Here is a 17,982-nt window from a genome sequence, read left to right as displayed (position 1 = left end):
TATGGAGATAAATTAGACATATCTTCCATATGGAGATAAATTAATTGCTTTTAAAATAGCCATTTAATAAAACTACATGTATAGATAGAATATGTTTAAAATGTGAAATTAATATTCTATAAAAATATAATAACAGTATAATTAGTAGGTACATAGAGAAATGTTCTAAAGTGTATTTGCTGAATGTCAGCAGTAATCAATTGAGGAAGACTTTTGCTGTTTTTTTTATTATTTGCTATTTCTGCTTTTTCATCAATGTTATAAAAATATCTAATACCACATATGTACCATTTTCATAATAAGGAAAACAAAACACAGGCTTCTCATGAACTCTGGTTCATTCTTTGTGGTTTCAGGAGAGGGCAGAGCACATCCACTAAGAGGATGACCTTTCAGAAGGTTATCTTCCTGAGGGATAAAAGACCCAAAGAAGTGGGTCTTTTTCAGAATGAAAAAGTTAATGCTAGACACTGTCTTCACAGCTGCCAAAGACCCACTAAAGAGCTTCCCTTGGGTGGGGTGTGACTGTATGTCACTTCTATACTTTTTAGAACACACCTGAATCATAAGGAACAGAGTGGTAGGATGGTTGTGCAGAATAGTACTCTGGCATGCTGAGTGGTAGACCAAATCATCTCTCGATCAGACCCAATGTAAAGTCAGTTATGATGAGGCAAAAAAAAGAAAACTGCGGAGTTGCTGTTTGTGAGTTCACGTCTGTTGCTCTCCATGTTCCTCATCAAATTCTTTCTGGTTGACTCAGGGTTGGATCCAGGTGACCGGCAGCTCTTTCTAAGGGCTGGTTCTGCTTTTTCTTGTTCTCCTTCTCCTCTTCACTTTCTAGGAGCCCTCAGCAGGAAGTCAGCATAATTGTCCAGAGTGAGGGCTGTGTCCTCATCTGTGCTGCCATATGTTTTTATAGATACCATACGTCTGACCCTACCCTTGGGACCCAGCATCACTGGAGCTGGGCTCCCCAAATTTTATTCTTTCTTCTCAAATGAAAAAGTTTTTTTTTACAGATTTCCATCTAATGCTTTTTTTTTAAAGTTACACTTTGATATCTCAGAAATCTGTCCCTGTGGGTGTTCACTTGGATTCTGAAAATGGAGCTAGGATCTTGAAGTGGTTTCTGAATAAATAATGAAACATGTGTTCAAAGTATGCAACTCTTCCTTCTCCTTAACCACATCCTAGATAACCCGCCAGTGGTGAGTGTCATTTGTGTGAATAGATTCTCTAGTTTTAGTTTTCAGGGCCTTTTTTTTTTTCATTCTAGCTGTCTGAATGATTAATGTGACTAGGAAAATACTGTTGACCCATTTAAATCATGTCAAACAGCATCCATTGCTCATCTACATAATGAAATACACACTGAACATTACATCTTAAGTGTGGGAGCCAGTAAACTAAAAAATAATGTTTCACTTATGTTGCTTATGAAATAAATTATAAGACATTAGGACTGACTATGGCATTAAATATTAAACTATTCAAATGGTAATTGTCATTGAAAATAACCTATAAACTGAAACAGCTAATAGCTTTGGTTGCTAATTAGAGGAAGTGGGGTAGTTGCATGCAACAGTGTAAGTTTTGAAAGTCTTTATGTCAAAGTATGGTTTAATATTTGACTATTATAGGATTTATTGTATATAGTTGAGTTTTTCAATTGTTAATCAGTGGTTGTGAAAATAACAGTTTGCTGAAAAATTAGAAAAAGGGTTTGACATTTTTATCATGCTTTCATTAAATTGGTCCTTGAATAATTTTAAAGACAGCTAATTTATATTTGAAACTATTTTGATCAATGATCAGATAACAAAGATAAGCTTTGAATACTTTTGAAATAATTAAACTTTGTAAAGACATCATTTACACGGTGTTTAAATAAATGGAAAATTTTAAGGCACTGAATTTAGGTTATCAGGTTTCCATGGTTACACCTTTACAAGTTATTTTGTGTATTGTGTAATATGTGTGTGAGTCACTGGTAATTATTTGTTTTTTGTTTGCTCTGTTGGCAGTTCTGTGTTTAGCTGAATTTAATATAGTTCACACGGCTTGCTTTGGTTTATGTATATTTTAGTGTGTGTGATTGACAGTGATTGAGCATTTCTTATGGAGTGCTTGCCTCTTTTTTTGTCATAAATGATGTATGTTGGTAGTGCTTGAAATGTAAATAAGTTCTTCCTGTATCACTGTTTAATAAACAGAAATTTTTATGCCAAGAAGAATTCTTGGTGCATTTAAACAATAAGATTTGGTAACTGTTAGGATATTTCTATTAAATAGTTGCACACTGAGACAAACATGTTGAAATTCTTACAAACTTTAAGTTACAGAACTTACCACCAGTTTTGTAAACTGTTCTTACAAAACAGTTTATGGATAAATACCATTGACTAAACACTCTTTAGTAACATAATAAAAATAGCAGTGTTCCTACCTAATCCTTAAAATTGTTTGTGATAGTCCTGGCTGGTGCAGCTCAGTGGATTGAGCACGGGCATCAAACCAAAGAGTCACTGGTTCGATTCCCAGTCAGGCCACATGCTGGGGTTATGAGCCAGGTCTCCAGTTGGGAGCGTGTGAGAGGCAACTACACATTGATGTTTCTTTCTCTTTCTCCTTCCCTTCCCCTCTCTCTAAAGATAAATAAATAAAACCTTTTTAAAAATTGTTCATGATAGTGAACTTTATAGGGAATGTCTTCACTGCCAATGGAATTTTTCTATACCATGATTTCTCCATTTCACCCTTTCTACAAATATAAAAACTATTCTATATACTAATGTGTTTGGAAGGATATGATTCTTGAGAAAAGCTGGGGTCTCTTATGCCTGTGAATAGAAGAAGAGATTTTCCTTAGAACCTCACAATTAGCCATCAGCATCTGAGGAAGACTCCACCAAGAACTCTGAGAAAATTTTCAGAATTGGGCGGTACATAATTTACTGAGTTTAAGCATTCTCTCTGTACACTACAATCATGAGATGCTGTCTAGTTTGTGAAGTATTTATACATCTGCGATCTTATTTGATTATCAGGGTGGTCCTGTGATAAAGGTAGAAAAGGTCCAGTGCTTTGGATGAAGTGATTTTTAAGTAGCAGTTCTGGGACCAATGCACTTTGTGAAGTACTTAGTTTGTGAATTACCCAAAGCACAGTTTGAAATTCAGGCTGGTTTCTACCTACTGATAGTCCATTTTAGAGTGACCTTCTCCCACAGTCAGGCAACCAGTGATCACAATTACCATTTACCGAGTGCTGCCTTGTGCCACTTTGTAGGCCTCACATCATACAATTATCATAGCAATCCTGTGAGGAAGGCGTTCCTGTTAACAGATGAGGAAACTAACTAAGGCTCAGAGAGCTTAACTAACTTGTCCGAGTAAACCAACTAGTGCCAGAGAAGGAAACCAATTTAAACAAGAGCTCAGTTCCCTGGTTGTTGTGGCTCAGTAGATTGAGCACCGGCCTGCGAACCAAAGGGTTGCCTGTTCGATTCCCAGTCAGGGCACATGTCTGGGCAGTGTGGAGTGTGTGAGAAACGATCATACATTGATGTTTCTCTCCCACTCTTTCTCCCTCCCTTCCTCTCTCTCTAAGAAATGAATAAATAAAATCATTAAAAAATAAATGAGAATTCAAATATAATTAGGGAGGCACAATTTTGAAGGAAAATCCCATTCACTAGCAAAGTACAAAGTGTTTTAAATTCCACAATGTTTCCTGCTTTTTACCTCCAAGTTGGCAGTATTTTATGTAGGTATTTTGGAATTGGTTTTCTTTTTGTAGCACTCTGGTAGAAGTATAGTTCAAAAAATATTCAGTACATTTCACATTAGATAATAAACACATTTCAAATATTGTACACATCAAAGATTTCAGTATTGTGGTTAGGTTGAAGACTTTAATCTAAAAATGAGATGGTGAATTTGTCATTTCACCAAGTGTGAATAATCTCTGTCAGCTAAAGTTTTCAAGTAAAATTGTGTTTTCAGTTATAAGAGGCTGTCTGCCTTGTACATTTAAAGAGTATACATTTTGTTAACTATGGTGGTGGTTTTAATTTTTAGTCTTCAGTACAAAAAATAATGGTTTTATAGTTGAGTATCCATATCTGAAAAAAAAATACAAGGGCCAGTTTGTAAAGAGGCTTCTACTGGACTCTTCTTTTAAGCCTGCACCATTTTAATACATTGCACTTTTTGCATCCAGGCCTAAAGCTATGGAGTGATTATTCATGTGGTTAACTAAGTCTACATGGTTGAATTGAATATAAAACTATTTGTGACAACATAACTGCATCAGTCCAAAAAGCTGCCTTCTGGTCATTTGGAATTTTGTCTTTTACTAAAGAAGCTACTGTGTATTTTCTCTTTATTTTTCTTGTGAAAATAATACCTAATGCATGATCTTACCTGTTGTTGTTTCTAATCTACGTAATCACAACTACAGACATTTGGAAGTATATTGTTTTCCTAGAGCTTTAGCTTTCTCATTTTAGGTTGTGATTGTTGACCAACCTACCTACCTACCCACCACTCCTGTGGCCGGGTTGCAGGGCAGAGACAAAACCCCACAGTTGTAACAACCACTGTAGGCTTCCTGCTAAAGTGTTTTCTTTTTATTTCGCATCTTTCACTTGGAGTTATACAGTGAAAGCATTCTCAGGAAAATACTAAGATCGTAGGTTTTGGGGGGTGGTTTTGGTATTAATACTGCAGTTTGGTCAAAGCTCTGAGCTATTTTATACCAGTTGTTTGCATAAATAACTTTAAATAGCTCATGAAAAGAGGAGGGAAAAGAGAAAAAGAAATACATCTAACAATATAACTAAAGCATGTTGCAGATAGCATTCAGTTGACACTATTGTAAGATGAAGACCAAAATTACACTCTTTTCAAATGCTTTAATACAATTGAAAAATATTCACATTAAAGCTGTTACTTTGATCATAAACTAAAAGTCCCAATGTCTTCTATTACTGAATATTTTTATCCAAAATACTAATATTTAATAGTATTTTCATGAGTCATATTTATGAATATGCTCTTCAAAAAATAAAGAACAACTTCTTACTATATCAATTATTTTAAACTTATGATGGTTTTATATGGTCTTTCTCTAAAATTGAAGCCCGTGTGTGATTTCTGTGAAATTGTGATTTCTATGAAATTGTTCTTTCTGATTCTTACATGCTTGAATATAAATTTTTTTCTATTTTCCTCTTCTTTAACCACAATGTGTGAGGTAACAGGGAGTTTCTTTTTTTTTCTGGAGGCTTTGGGAAGTTGAAGTTTGCCAGATGTTCTGTGCTAAACCAGAAGTGTGCATTCCCTGCGTCTCAGGACTGTGTGAAATTCTTTTTTGTTTCTTTGTTGGAACGACGTTTGCTTTTGGTTCATTTTGGCATTGTACTTCTGCTCTGATCAGAGCTTGTCTTTTATTCTGTATTTAAATGATATTACGGCATCCAGAAAATCTGGCAAAGAAAATGATATTTTGATGACATTTTTCACAGGGCTCAACTAGAATGAATTATTACATTTTAACCATAGCCCTAATAAACAGCTCCTTTATTTCCCCTAGGAGAATACAATATTTCTTTGTCCATGAAGTTGCCTGAGTATATGTATTGTTGAAGCGCTAAAGAGCTGCTTTCTCTAAACTTTAGCTGAGAGACAACAGGATTTTCTAAGCATATACTATTTCAGTGTGACTCAACATTTTATGATTATAAAAATGAATTTAGATTAAAATTTTGAAGTAAACATTTTTATCTTAAATGGATAAATTTCATACAATAGTCCTATTTTCTTATACAAATTAATGATTTCTGTGTAATTTCCACTTACCCATCAAATGATCTGCTTTTAGGTTTAGGCTTTGAGTTCTTCATTGTAGTCATTAACTCCCCTCCCCAGCTGTGGCTGGACCACCCTAAGAAAATTTTTTTCTAGGCCCACAAACGTGAGTCTACTTTAGTAAGTAGGTATGTTCATTAATCTGTGTTTCTAGAATAGGTGGGTGTTTTTGTCTCCCAAGAAGTAGGGGACTGCTTTTTGTTAAAGTCATAGATCCCAGGGTACTAGCGTTGTACATTAATGAATCATCACATGTTATCCAATTAGCTTTTGCAAGGAAGCTAAATGAAGTATTTTCTTAAACCCTTTCTGAACTTGTCATTGATGTTATACTATATCAGTTGCTATTGATAAATTTTAAAAAGGAGGAGGGATGTATACGGAGCCAACTTCCTGATGGAGCCTTGGGGAAGGTCATGTTTTGCCACGACCTGGGCATCATTCTTGAATGTTGTTATTATTGGAAGAGAATGCCCTCAGGCCACAGCTCTTCCTCTCCCCAGAAGTACTCCAACTCTGGCTGACTTTCCAGCTCGTCTTCTCTGGAACCAGGACTCCCAGGCTCTGCTGTAATGGCCTGATGACGAGTTCTGACATCCACGAGCTAGTGTCTGTGGTGAAGACCTCCATCACACCTTCATTTGACCACTTACTTTGATTAGTAGTGTATGAGGATGATGGAGTCTCAGAGATACCACAAGCTGAGAGCACTGTGCCACTACAAATTTTTGTTTCAGCATAAAAGTGACTTGTGATGTTTTGTCACTTAAAATATTTTACACATTTCTTTTTTTATTTCTGTGGGTCTCTGTTACTGTTTTAGCAGTCTTTTAAGACCACAGAATGTCACATGACAGTGCTTTTCAGAGCAACACCGTTGGATGTCAAGTAGAATCTTTGCTTCAGATGGGTGTTTATGCCAGTATACTTTAACTCAACTGTGCTTTATGTTGAGCATTAAAGAACATGATCTGTTTTCTAATATCTGCATAATAACATTTTCTTTATAAATGTCATTTCATAAACACTGTAGCTTTATCATTCAGAGACTGTTTCCAAATGCTGTTAATTGGGGGGGAAATGTTTTTTAATGGTTTGTGAAATAGATCTACCCTTCTTGTAATGGCATCTTAGCTTGAAATCCAGGAAGCAATGGTGTATGGTGTCCATATCCATGATTTCCTGAATTGGACAAAAAGTGTGGAAAGCATCTGGGGAGAAGGAGGCTCTTTACCAGCTTGTTTCCTGTAAGCTCAATTGGAAGACCTTGTCTGTGCAAATAGATTTCAAAATAGAGCCTGCCCTTTGACTGTCTCCATAATTACATGGCTCGCTCTGTATTTTATTTGGCAGCCGGAGCAGTTAACCCCTGGAAGGAAGGGGCTGGCTGATGGCATGGCCAGCGTGCCTCCCCAGACATGTCCATGGGAATGAATAAACCACTGTTTGGAGAAGCCCATAGCTAAAAAACACTCCAGAATAGTCTTCAATTGAACTGAAACTTTTTGAAAACAAGTTTAATAATGTTTATTATGATTGGTTTAAAAACTTACTCTGTCCTTATTGTGTAGATGGTAGAATGATATTAATTGTTTTTTAAAAAACTGGAATTGGAGGAGTTCCTTGTTGCTTTGATGTAATCAGCATCTGTCAACAGAATGAATTTGCTTTTGTTTAGTATCAAGAGCCCTTGTCCTTTAGCTTTGCCCAATCAGTATCTGCTTCAGCCCAGGGCATTCCCTTAGCTGGGTTTTTTGTTGTTGTTGTTCAACAAATGCACAGGTTACTTCTTGTGAAACCTGAGCTTCTGTTTTACTCAAGAAATACAAGGCATGGGTGCATTTGCACTGTTCTCTTTTGGACCCGAAACACACAGTGCTGTGAGAGCCCGAGCTCCTGCTCTGGGCTGGAGTTCATGAAGTGTGATCTTTCTGTGGTTCTAATTCTGCCTTGAAAGTGTATTTCTATGGTGTAGTCCCTTCTGAGCCTACTGTAGGAAGCAATATTTCTAAACAGTTAAAAATATCTCAATTTGCTTTTTTTAAGTTAATGTATTATTTAAGCAAATCATTTGGTTTAAAATTTAAATTATCAGTGAGTGTAAGAGCTGTATTTGAAAATGAATTAGCAAAACATTGTTGTTTTCTCTCTTAGTAATCATAAATCATTTAAATCTGGCAGGCATTCCTCCCTTCATCCAAAATAATTGCCTCTATTTGTAAAATCAATTAGATGTTGATACGCTATAAATAATAGTTTTGTTACTAGACTTTGGCATTTGCTGATCATTATGAAAAATACACTCAGTAAGACATTTTACAGGTGTCTTTTAAATTACATATTATCTCTGGTTGACATTGTTGGCTAATATAAAGTAGTATAGGCTACTTTATTGTGTTGTTTTCTGTTCAGATATTTGATACCTCTGAAATGTAACGTAACTGGGAATTGATGGCACGCTGCAGGGTGAAAGTGCTTCCCTGGAAATGTGCAGTGAAAATATAAGTATTGGTAGCCCACACTTGAGTACAAATATGCTTTGTTCAGTTTTACAACTGCTTAAAATTACAAATATTTAAGTGTCTCTTTGAAAGTTCATTCAGACCTCTCCCTTAAAAATACTTGCTGACCAAAAAAAAAAAACAAAAAACAAAAAAATCCCTCACATTTTCAAGGGTAAAATCAGCTTAATTAAGGGTCATTGGTAGAGGTGCACATAAAAACCTAGGGCTCAGTGGATGAAATGGAAGCGTTTCATTATGTGGTATAGAATGCATGAGCAGATAACAATTAAACTGGACCCTGAGTAAGAGGCCAGTAAATACAGGGCATACGTGTGCAGCAATATAGGTTATTTAAAATGCATCCCTCCCTCTGTCATACTTGAATTCTGTAACCCCACCTTCCAGACCTAATCTGTAAAGGGAGATAAGATGCAGCTTTTAGAAATTGATGCTATTATCAAATATAAAAATATTTAAAATCATAACCGATTTTATTGCAACACAAATTTAAAATATGAAGAACGTGCTGCAGGATCCAGAGGACAGACAGCGATTTCAGGAGACATGCAGGCCGCACAGTGTGCTCCTCTCTGAAGTGAAAGAAGCAGTTGCCTCCAATTTCCAATGTTCAGCTGAAACTAGGCACCGATAGAATTTTTGTGACAATGAAAAGAATTCTTATTACCTGTGATAACAGTAAATATTCTAGTGTTCATAACAAATAACATAGATTTACTGCCTAAGAAAACCCTACACAGAGCTTCTATTACATGGTCAACAGTAACAGCCCTCACTCCAATCATGTCTAAGATCAAATTAGTCCAAAGCAGCTCCTTGCTGATCTGGGGCTCTTCTACTCTCATGAGGTTTCTGATGGTTTTCTACTGACGTCTCCTAAACTTCAGATTAGTCAGCTTGCCCCTTGCAATAACTAGTACACTCCCGAACCTTGTTTCCCAAAAACAGCTTTAACAAAAGGGGGTATGCTGTGGGTCCTGAGAGAATAAGGGTGTCCAGAGATGGAGAGACCGTCCCTGTGGCTGAAGGAAACCTGGCTGGTGTTCCTGCATCTGATGATGGATGTCGTGTATCACATTAGCTGTAACATTGAAAGTAACCAATTGGAAAAAAAGTTAGGCATAGTTATAAGAAGGTATCAGCAATGCTTTTATTTATTTACTTACTTACTTTTAAAATCGACATATAATTGACATATAACATTATATTAGTCTTAGGTGTATGAAGCAGTGCTTTTATAAGGAAATGGTGCTTATTATAGAAAATTCAACAAACCTTTTACAGAATGATCTGTAGCAGATACTGTAGTTTGGTTAACCTGTGACCCAAATATCATTGGGATTGGGGACTTTAATTTTGTCCACTCTCTGTCTAGATAATTTGTTAATTATTATTTATTAATTACTATATGATGAAGTTGAGGATCTTGCCCCCTCCCTTTTTTTGGCCACATTAAGTGGGGGATCATTATCTTCAAAAGGTGCATATTAACCTAAGTCCATTTCTTCATTTCACCTATGAAAACAATACATATTTTTGTCTGGTTTGTAATGAATAGTAGAATAAAATGGTATGGTATCTAATTATCCTGTTATCTTATAACAACATTTATAGGATGTCTTTAATCAGATTGAAAGAAAAGATTTTTCTTCAAATAAAAAAGTGTGCTATGAAAGTGGAATTGCTGAGTACACTGCCCAACCATAATTGTTAACAAGTTGGATATGTCCAGGCTGTGTTCCCAACATTTGTGATGTGTGAATGTGGCTGCATCTTTCCAGCAGTGAGCCCATCAATTGGCAGAACAGGTACATTGACAATACTGTTCATCTTAGAGGTGACTGTCTCAAAAGCCTCATCCATATATCCTAGTGGAGGCCTGATGACTTCATGCTTCAAGTTTAAGTTCATAGAAAAGATTCCCTCTATAATGACTATGTACTTGAACTTTATAATACCGATAAAGATGAGCTCTCTTTTGTGTTATCAGCCACAATGAAAAAATATTTTCATGCCCTGGCTGGTGTGGCTCAGTGGATTGAGTGCTGGCCTGCAAACCAAAGGATCACTGGTTCAATTCCCACTTGGGGCACATGCCTGGGTGCAGACCAGGTCCCCAGTGGGGGGCATGTGGGAGGCAACCACACAATGATGTTTCCCTCCCTCTCTTTCTCCTTCCCTTCCCCTCTAAAAATAAATAAATAAGGTTTTTAAAAGTTTGTTTTAAAAAATATCTTCATGAGTCCTAAAATTGATCAGAGTCTATATCATCTCATTACCTGGAATGTTTAGCATGACAGTCTAATGCTGCTGGATGAAGGCATAAATGTCAGAGTTAAAAAGGACCTCACAGATTATGAAGTCCAATTCCCTCATTTTACTAAGCATCCTATGTCATTGGCAGCATCTGTGACACCAGTAAGCTCTCAGTTAGGGCTCCCTGTTAATGTTACTGCTCCAGGTCACAGAGTTAGCCCTTGGTAGGGCCAGGAGTAGAAGTTAGCTCCCACAGCCATCCAGTGCTGTGTTACTCTGGCCTGTTTTGCATCATTTGATATAATCTAATGTATCTGTTTGCTTCTTGTCTGCGTCCCACCACAGAATATAAGCTCCATAAGAGCAAGGATTTTGTCACCTGGTTCACTCTGCATCCACAACATATAGGAGAAGCTCAGTAAGTAGTTGTTGAATAAAAGAATAAATTTAGAAGTCCAAGGTAAACATGTCAAAGAGTTGAGAAGGGAATGGAAAAAATTAACATTCATGAAGCACCTACTTTTTAAAGATAGTTTACATATACATGTTATCTCAGCTAATTCTCTCACAGCCTAGTAGTGAGGAAACAACGGCTGTTCCCGTAGTGGTGACGGAGGGGAGGCTCAGAAGTTCTGGTCATTCAGACCTGTCTGACTTCGAAGCTCATGCTATTTTCACTACCACAGTGTTTCTCAATTAAGTCAGTTCTAAGAATTTTTATGGGAAGTACCTTTATGCTAAAATGTTGGCTGGCCTTGTGTTATTTATTTTTTTATGATTAAAAAAACGTTTTCCTTAAAATCTATTCCCTGAGAAAACACATTCTAAAGCAAAGCATGCTGGCTTCTGGAGCCCATGCACACTGCTGAAAGGCAGCGTGGGTGGCAGACACGGCCCTGGACTGGGACTTAGAGGACCCGAGGGAGGGCCAGCCATTGACCCATCACCGAAGGTTGAGCCTTACTTCCTCATCTGTCAAATAGTGACAACAGCTGCCTGTGCACCTGGCACAGTGGGTAAGAGATAATGTAGGTAGAGCACCTAGCACTGTGCTTACTCAAGGAATGTGACTGTTAAATGTTAACCACTATTATCGTTACTCTTCCTATCAGTGTTGTCATTATTAGTAGTATCATAATACATACTTTCCTCAGAGAACTATGTCTTTGGTCCGAACTACTGATTCCAGTTAAGGGGCCCATAGTCATAGATTGGTTCCACTTGAGTCTTTGCTTTGCTTTAGCTGGAACCTAGATTTTCTATTCCATAGCCACAGACCACCCACCCAACTTCTCACTGAATCATATGTTTGATCAACAAAGGGAGCTTGTCTTGACAGAGGGGATGGATTAGGTCAACCCATTACTACTTTTGGAAAAATAACTTAGTAGTAACTTTTATTTTTCTTAATTTTATTTATTTATTTTTAAAGAGAGGGGAAGGAAGTCAAAAAGAGAGGGAGAGAAACATTGATGTGCAAGAGATACATCAGTCAGCCACTCCTAGCTGGGGACCTGGCCCGCAACCCAAGCATGTACACTGACTGGGAATTGAGCCGGTGATGTTTCAGTTCGCAGGCCAGCACTCAATCCACTGAGCCACACCAGCCAGGTCAATAGCAGTAACTTTTAATAGTGTTATGGTTCCTTTCACACTTTCTGGGTGTTCCCATGTGTGTTAGCTCATTTTTTCTCATACATGTGAGAAAAGCAATAAACTTTGTGGGAGCAACTCACCCTGCTTTCCTGCAGCTTTGGCACTTATACACATCCCCAGGGAAGTTACCTTTGTGTGCCTCACTATCTTCAACTATGAAATGGAACAACACGTACTTCACAATTCATAGGGTTCTTGGAAGATTAGTGAGCTAACATATGTAAAGTGCCTAGTACAGTAATTGACACATAAAGTGCTTAGTATTAGAAGCTATAGCGGAGCCCATGTTTTCTCTCTTATTTTACTCTTCAGGTATTCTTGATGGAACTGTCATTTGTTGGGCATCTACTAAGTGCAAGGTGCTTACACATACTGTATTCCAATTAATTCTCACCTGAGACCCAAAAGAAGAAACTTGCTCAGGACCATGTAACTAGCAAGTGGTGTAGCTGAGATGAAACTCCAGACTTCTGTTTTCTAATCACCTGCCTTTTTCTGTCAATCATATACCATTTGACAATCTTGGAACAGTGATAGGGGAATATTGTACTTTAGAATCTAGGGAATATGTACATACCTCAGGCTTCTTTCTTTAGGTGATATTACAGATATTTTGTCCAACATTTGAAATTATTTAAGATAATACCTAAAATACCTCTGTAACTTTGATTCAACAATATTAAATGGAACTTTATGGAAGAACATAACTGAGTAAAACTTATGACATCCAATCACTGGCCATTGGAGTTTGTTCAAATAGTAATTTTTTCCCAAAGAATTTAGACATCTTGAGTTCTGGGGCCAGTACTCATCTGCAGTGCGTGTTTCCATTATGTTTGACAGCTGAAAGGTTACTGTAGGCTGGTACTTCGCAAACTTGTGTGTGCATCAGAATCACCCTGAGGGCTTGTTTAAGCACAGATTGCTGGCTTCATCCCAGCGTCTCTGAATCAGCAGGGGCCCAAGAATTTGCATCTTTTTCCATCTAATGCTAATCCTGCTATTCTGGGTACCACATTTTTTGAGCCAGTGCTCTAGATCAAGAGTCTGCAAATTCTGTAAAGGGCCAGATCTGTCACAACCACTCAACTCTGCCACTGTGGCTCACAAGCAGCCATAGACAATTGTAAGCAAATAAGGGTAGCTTTGTTCCAATAAGGCTTTATTTAGGAGGACTGAAATTTGAATTTCATATAATTTCATGTTACAAAATATTATTTTGATTTTGATTTTTTTCAACCACTTATAAACATAAAAATCACTTTTAGGTGGTGGGTTGTATAAAAACAGGCAGCAGGCCAGACTTGGCTTTTGGGATGTAGTTTTGCTGACCTCTGACATGCAATTATGTTGGGGGGGTTTTAATTACTATTTTAAGTATAGAAGTTATGCAAGTAAGTGGTTTAAAAAGATCTAACAGTATAGAAGAAAATAAAATGACTCAAGAAGTCTTCATCCCCAGCACCAATCACATGCCCCAGAAATAACCACTATTGATGAATATCAATTTTCAGAAATATTATAGGCATACTCAAACTTATATAAATGTATAAGCTCTTTTTGCATCAGTGGGCTTTTATATATAATGTTCAGCATTTTCTATTTTCCTAGCAATGTACTGTGACCTCTTTCTATATCAATACTTAGAGATGATTTAGCTTATTCTCTCTAATAGGTCTAATAGTCTAGTATACTCATAGGTCCATAGTTTTCTATTGTGTAGATATACCATAATATAGTTAACCAGTTCCCTACTGATGGACATTTGGGTTATTTCCCATCTTTTTCTACCACAAACAATGCTGCAGTAGGGTTCACCTTCTGATGCCCATCATTGTACAATATCTTCAAGGCAAAATCCCAGAAGAACGAATTGCTGAGTCAAAGGATATGTGCATTTAAAATGTTGGTAGGTATTTCAAAATTCCTGTTTGGGTAATTTAAGACCCTGTATTCATTTTCCTTCAGGGTTACACCCTACATTTTTGCTATCTAGTCTTTATTTGACCTGAGCATTCATCTCAGTGAATTTCAGGATGATGCCCCACTGCACATGAGCTTAACACAGAGTAGTAATCCGACCGAGGGCAAAAAGTGCAGCTGGCAATTTGTCCATGATTCTTCACAGCTTTAAAGAATAAAAAGCCACCCAAACGGTGCCCCAAATCTAGGGTCATCCAGGACATTGCTGCATAAGGTACCACATAGAAATTGTTCTTTTTACAGACCTGGTGCTCAGCAGATGTTTCTATATGTTTGTTTCCCATTAGAGTAGAGTTTTCCATTGTCAAACATTTATGTAAACATGGTATTAGCTAATAAATATGCTGTGCTACTACTGCATTAGAGCTCAGAATGCCACTGCTTTTCTATTTGGGGTTTTCCTTTTTGAGCCAGTAAGGGATTAGAATAATGATTTAATAGGCGACTACGCAATATCTTAAAATTTAGCACTATGTTAGCTTTTCTTTACTTAAAATATGTCTCTTTCTGCTCCTAGGTTGTCATAGAATTTTCTCTTCACCACTCAATCATATCTACTTACACAAGCAGTCAAGCAGTCAACAAAGAAGAAATTTCTTTTTCCGGAGACAAAGAGATATTTCACACAGTGTAGTTTTGCCGGCTACAGTTTCTTCAGCTCATCCAGTCCCTAAGGTACTGCATTGCCTATTATCTGCTGCTTTTCTCCAGCCAAGATAAAGGTTAGCTGCAGAAGCAATCTAATGTTTTTGCACCTTTGATTTCTAAGCTGTTTGAATGATAATTTTTAAACTTAGTCTGTGATTTTAAATTATGATTTGAGAAGTTTTAATATCTTGCAGTTCTGTAATGTCAATTTTTTAAAATAAAGATCTGAGCTTACAATTGCTTAGCTTGTTTAGAATTAAAATTTCTATCATGAAATTTTATATATTAAATTTCGAACATGAAGATAAAACTACATGTGTGTAGTTTTTGTAGTTTTTAAAGGAAAAATGATGATAAAATTGGGATCATTCAAGAGATACTTGAAACTAATACACTAGATTGTTTTTCCTGAAGCCTGCTCTTATACTTTTTATGTTATTAATGCCACTGTCTTTGAATCTTCTTTACAGTAAATTAAACATCCTGTCTCAGAGAATTCTCAACTCTTTTTCTAGAAATTAGAATTCTGTGGGAAGACAATCCTTTTTTTTAATGCAATCTAAAGAAGGTGTGTAGGTTATTTAGAAAGATGAAAATAGCTAAAAGAAATATAGATTTGTCATAAAAAAACACCAGCTTTCCCCTTTTTATGCATTTTTTACAGTGAACCCACATTAAGTATATTATACTTCCTGAAGGTGAGTGACCGACCCGTTTTTGTAACAAAAGGACTGACAAGACAGGCAACCAGAGCCCAGAGTATGTTCCTGGTATTTTCTTAGGTACCAAAAAAACAAAAAAGAAATCTCTGAGAGATGAATGTATTGTTTTAGAATTTCAGTGACAACCCAATAGCCCTTCTGCCTGTCGTTGGTTGTAACCTGGCCAGATCACAAAGCAGAGACAAGAGCACAGAGTCAGTGGGGGAGGCTGGGAGCTTTTGTGGGTACCAGTGGGAAAGCTGCCTCAGAGAGATGCTCATCCAGAGCTAAGCTGTGGGAACCCAGGCAATGGTGTTACCTGTCTCAGAAAGCGCATCTGAACACAAAAATAAGGACAGGTCCTTAAATCGTGCGTGATGCCCTTCCAGAGTTGCTGTGATAGCAATTGAATGGTGTTATGTCTCTCAGCTTCCTGTCCCCAACTCCTCAGTGGGTACTGTTCAACAATGCTTATGTAGCAGTTCCCATAAGTAGTTTGTAAAGAGCTGTGGAAAACTTTGAGACTGAAAGAAGTATGTGTAAGATAGTGTTTATTTTTTGCATACTGCTTGTGGATTTAAGTAAGTGATGGAGAGTGCTTTACAAGAGTTATCAGAGTTGAATGTTTTGAATTTTGCGGGGGACACTTTGTTAGTTTTTGACAAATGTTAGAAATGTTCTAGGTATTTTTTTATGTACTTAAAAAGTAAAGAAAAGAAAGGCTGTTTTGTTTTATTCTCTAGTCATTAGTTTGGGTACAGTTGAGAAGTGTAAGAAAGTATACATGTAATGGGCGTCAGTGGCCTTGACAGTCAGCCTTTTACATATATTCATTAAGAGAGGGTGTTGTGAGCTATCTTTTGCATAAATTTTATCTTTGTGTTAAGGAAATGAAAGTGCTCTTAATTAGCCATTTAACAATTTGGAAGCTTGGTGCTATTTTTTATCAATGACAGTATGGTTCTAACAGAGTTGGGAGAAGGAAGAAAACTACTGTTCGTTTTGACCAGAAGTCTACTTCAGTCCAGTTTGTCTCAAAGCACAGTGAGGTTAACAGACCATCCAGAGACAGCACTAACAGGCAATGTTAAGTTCAAAAGGGCAGGGGAAGGAACTGGGGGCAGCCTGGAGGGTCTGTTGTGCTGGCTTCGGAGGTCGGCACTCCAGCAGGAAGGGCAGAGCTCCATGAAGCAGGAGGTTGTGTCTGAAAAAATGATCCCATTGTCGTGTGCTGGGTTCTGATCTTCGTTTTCAATCCTTTTTCCTCCAGCACATAAAGAAGCCAGACTATGTGACGACAGGCATTGTACCCGACTGGGGAGACAGCATAGAAGTTAAGAATGAAGATCAGATTCAAGGGCTTCGTCAAGCTTGTCAGCTGGCCCGTCATGTCCTCCTCCTGGCTGGGAAGAGTTTAAAGGTGGCGTCGTCTCCCCAAGCCTCAAGACTTACATGAGGGGCAACGAATCCTCTTATTTTTCCTTTTTCCCTTTTTAACTCTTCTTTTGTACACATCTAATTTGTTAATAATTAAATAAAGCCTTAGGATAGGGAAGGGGATTATGTTATTTTATGTGTTTATTCAGGAGATTATTTAAAATCCAAACTCAATTTTAAATAGCAAAATTCTGGAGATGCTTTGGGCTCAGTCAGCTCATCTAAGTTGATCGACGGCAACCGGCTTTGACTTGTGCCCCCTTCCTCATGCCTGTAGTTTCTGCTTTTATTCCCCACATTATTTCCATTATTTTCATGTGCCTGAAGAGTTGCTTGCCCCAACCTTTGTCTCCTATTTTCTTGCATTTGCTCTGCAAAAAAAAATCAGACCAGATACACAAAGCTATGGGTAATAGAGCAATGTTATATACAGCTGTCTTACTACGAGATTTAGTTCTTTCAGAATAATCTAAAATACTCAAGCTATGTAAGGACCATAAAAGAAAATATAGGCCTGTAGTTTCAAAAATGTGAGCATAATTTAGGAGGTGAGACTCAACAGTGAAACCACTTAAGGTATCATCTGTGTCATAAACATGTTATTGCAACATAACATACTGTGAATATAAAGTAACACAAAGAAACTCATTGAGTGGTTATTTTTAATAAGAGATTTTCTTTTAGAATTTTATTCATGATTTATGAGTTTATGAAGATAGTCTTCATGTGCTCACAAAACTCAATTATACTTTTCTTTTGGTTTGAGGGCAATTAGATAGCTTCTAGTAAGAGAAAAATATTTTTTAAAAACACTGACTTATTTAGTTATGAAAGAAATCAAGATCAGTGAAAATCAAATCTGTAAAAAATGAGCCCTGGCCAGTTAGCTCAGTCCATTAAAGTGCA

The 17,982-nt window shown here is 37.1% G+C and overlaps 1 protein-coding gene across 1 annotated transcript in view; it reads left to right on the top strand.

The window, feature by feature from the left end:
- The window catches only part of METAP1D (methionyl aminopeptidase type 1D, mitochondrial), a 76,556-nt gene that overhangs the window by 43,406 nt on the left and 15,168 nt on the right, over window positions 1–17,982 (top strand). The window contains exons 2-3 of the mRNA XM_045847421.1: window positions 14,808–14,965; window positions 16,910–17,059. Coding sequence (XP_045703377.1) covers window positions 14,808–14,965; window positions 16,910–17,059 — 308 coding nt within the window. The remainder of the gene's footprint in view (window positions 1–14,807; window positions 14,966–16,909; window positions 17,060–17,982) is intronic.

The sequence above is a fragment of the Phyllostomus hastatus genome, unplaced genomic scaffold (assembly GCF_019186645.2).
Source record: "Phyllostomus hastatus isolate PE091 unplaced genomic scaffold, TTU_PhHast_1.1 phas_contig_1, whole genome shotgun sequence".
Classification (NCBI taxonomy): domain Eukaryota; kingdom Metazoa; phylum Chordata; class Mammalia; order Chiroptera; family Phyllostomidae; genus Phyllostomus; species Phyllostomus hastatus.
Note: the sequence above shows the minus strand (reverse complement) of the source record. Positions and strands in the feature narration are given on the sequence as shown.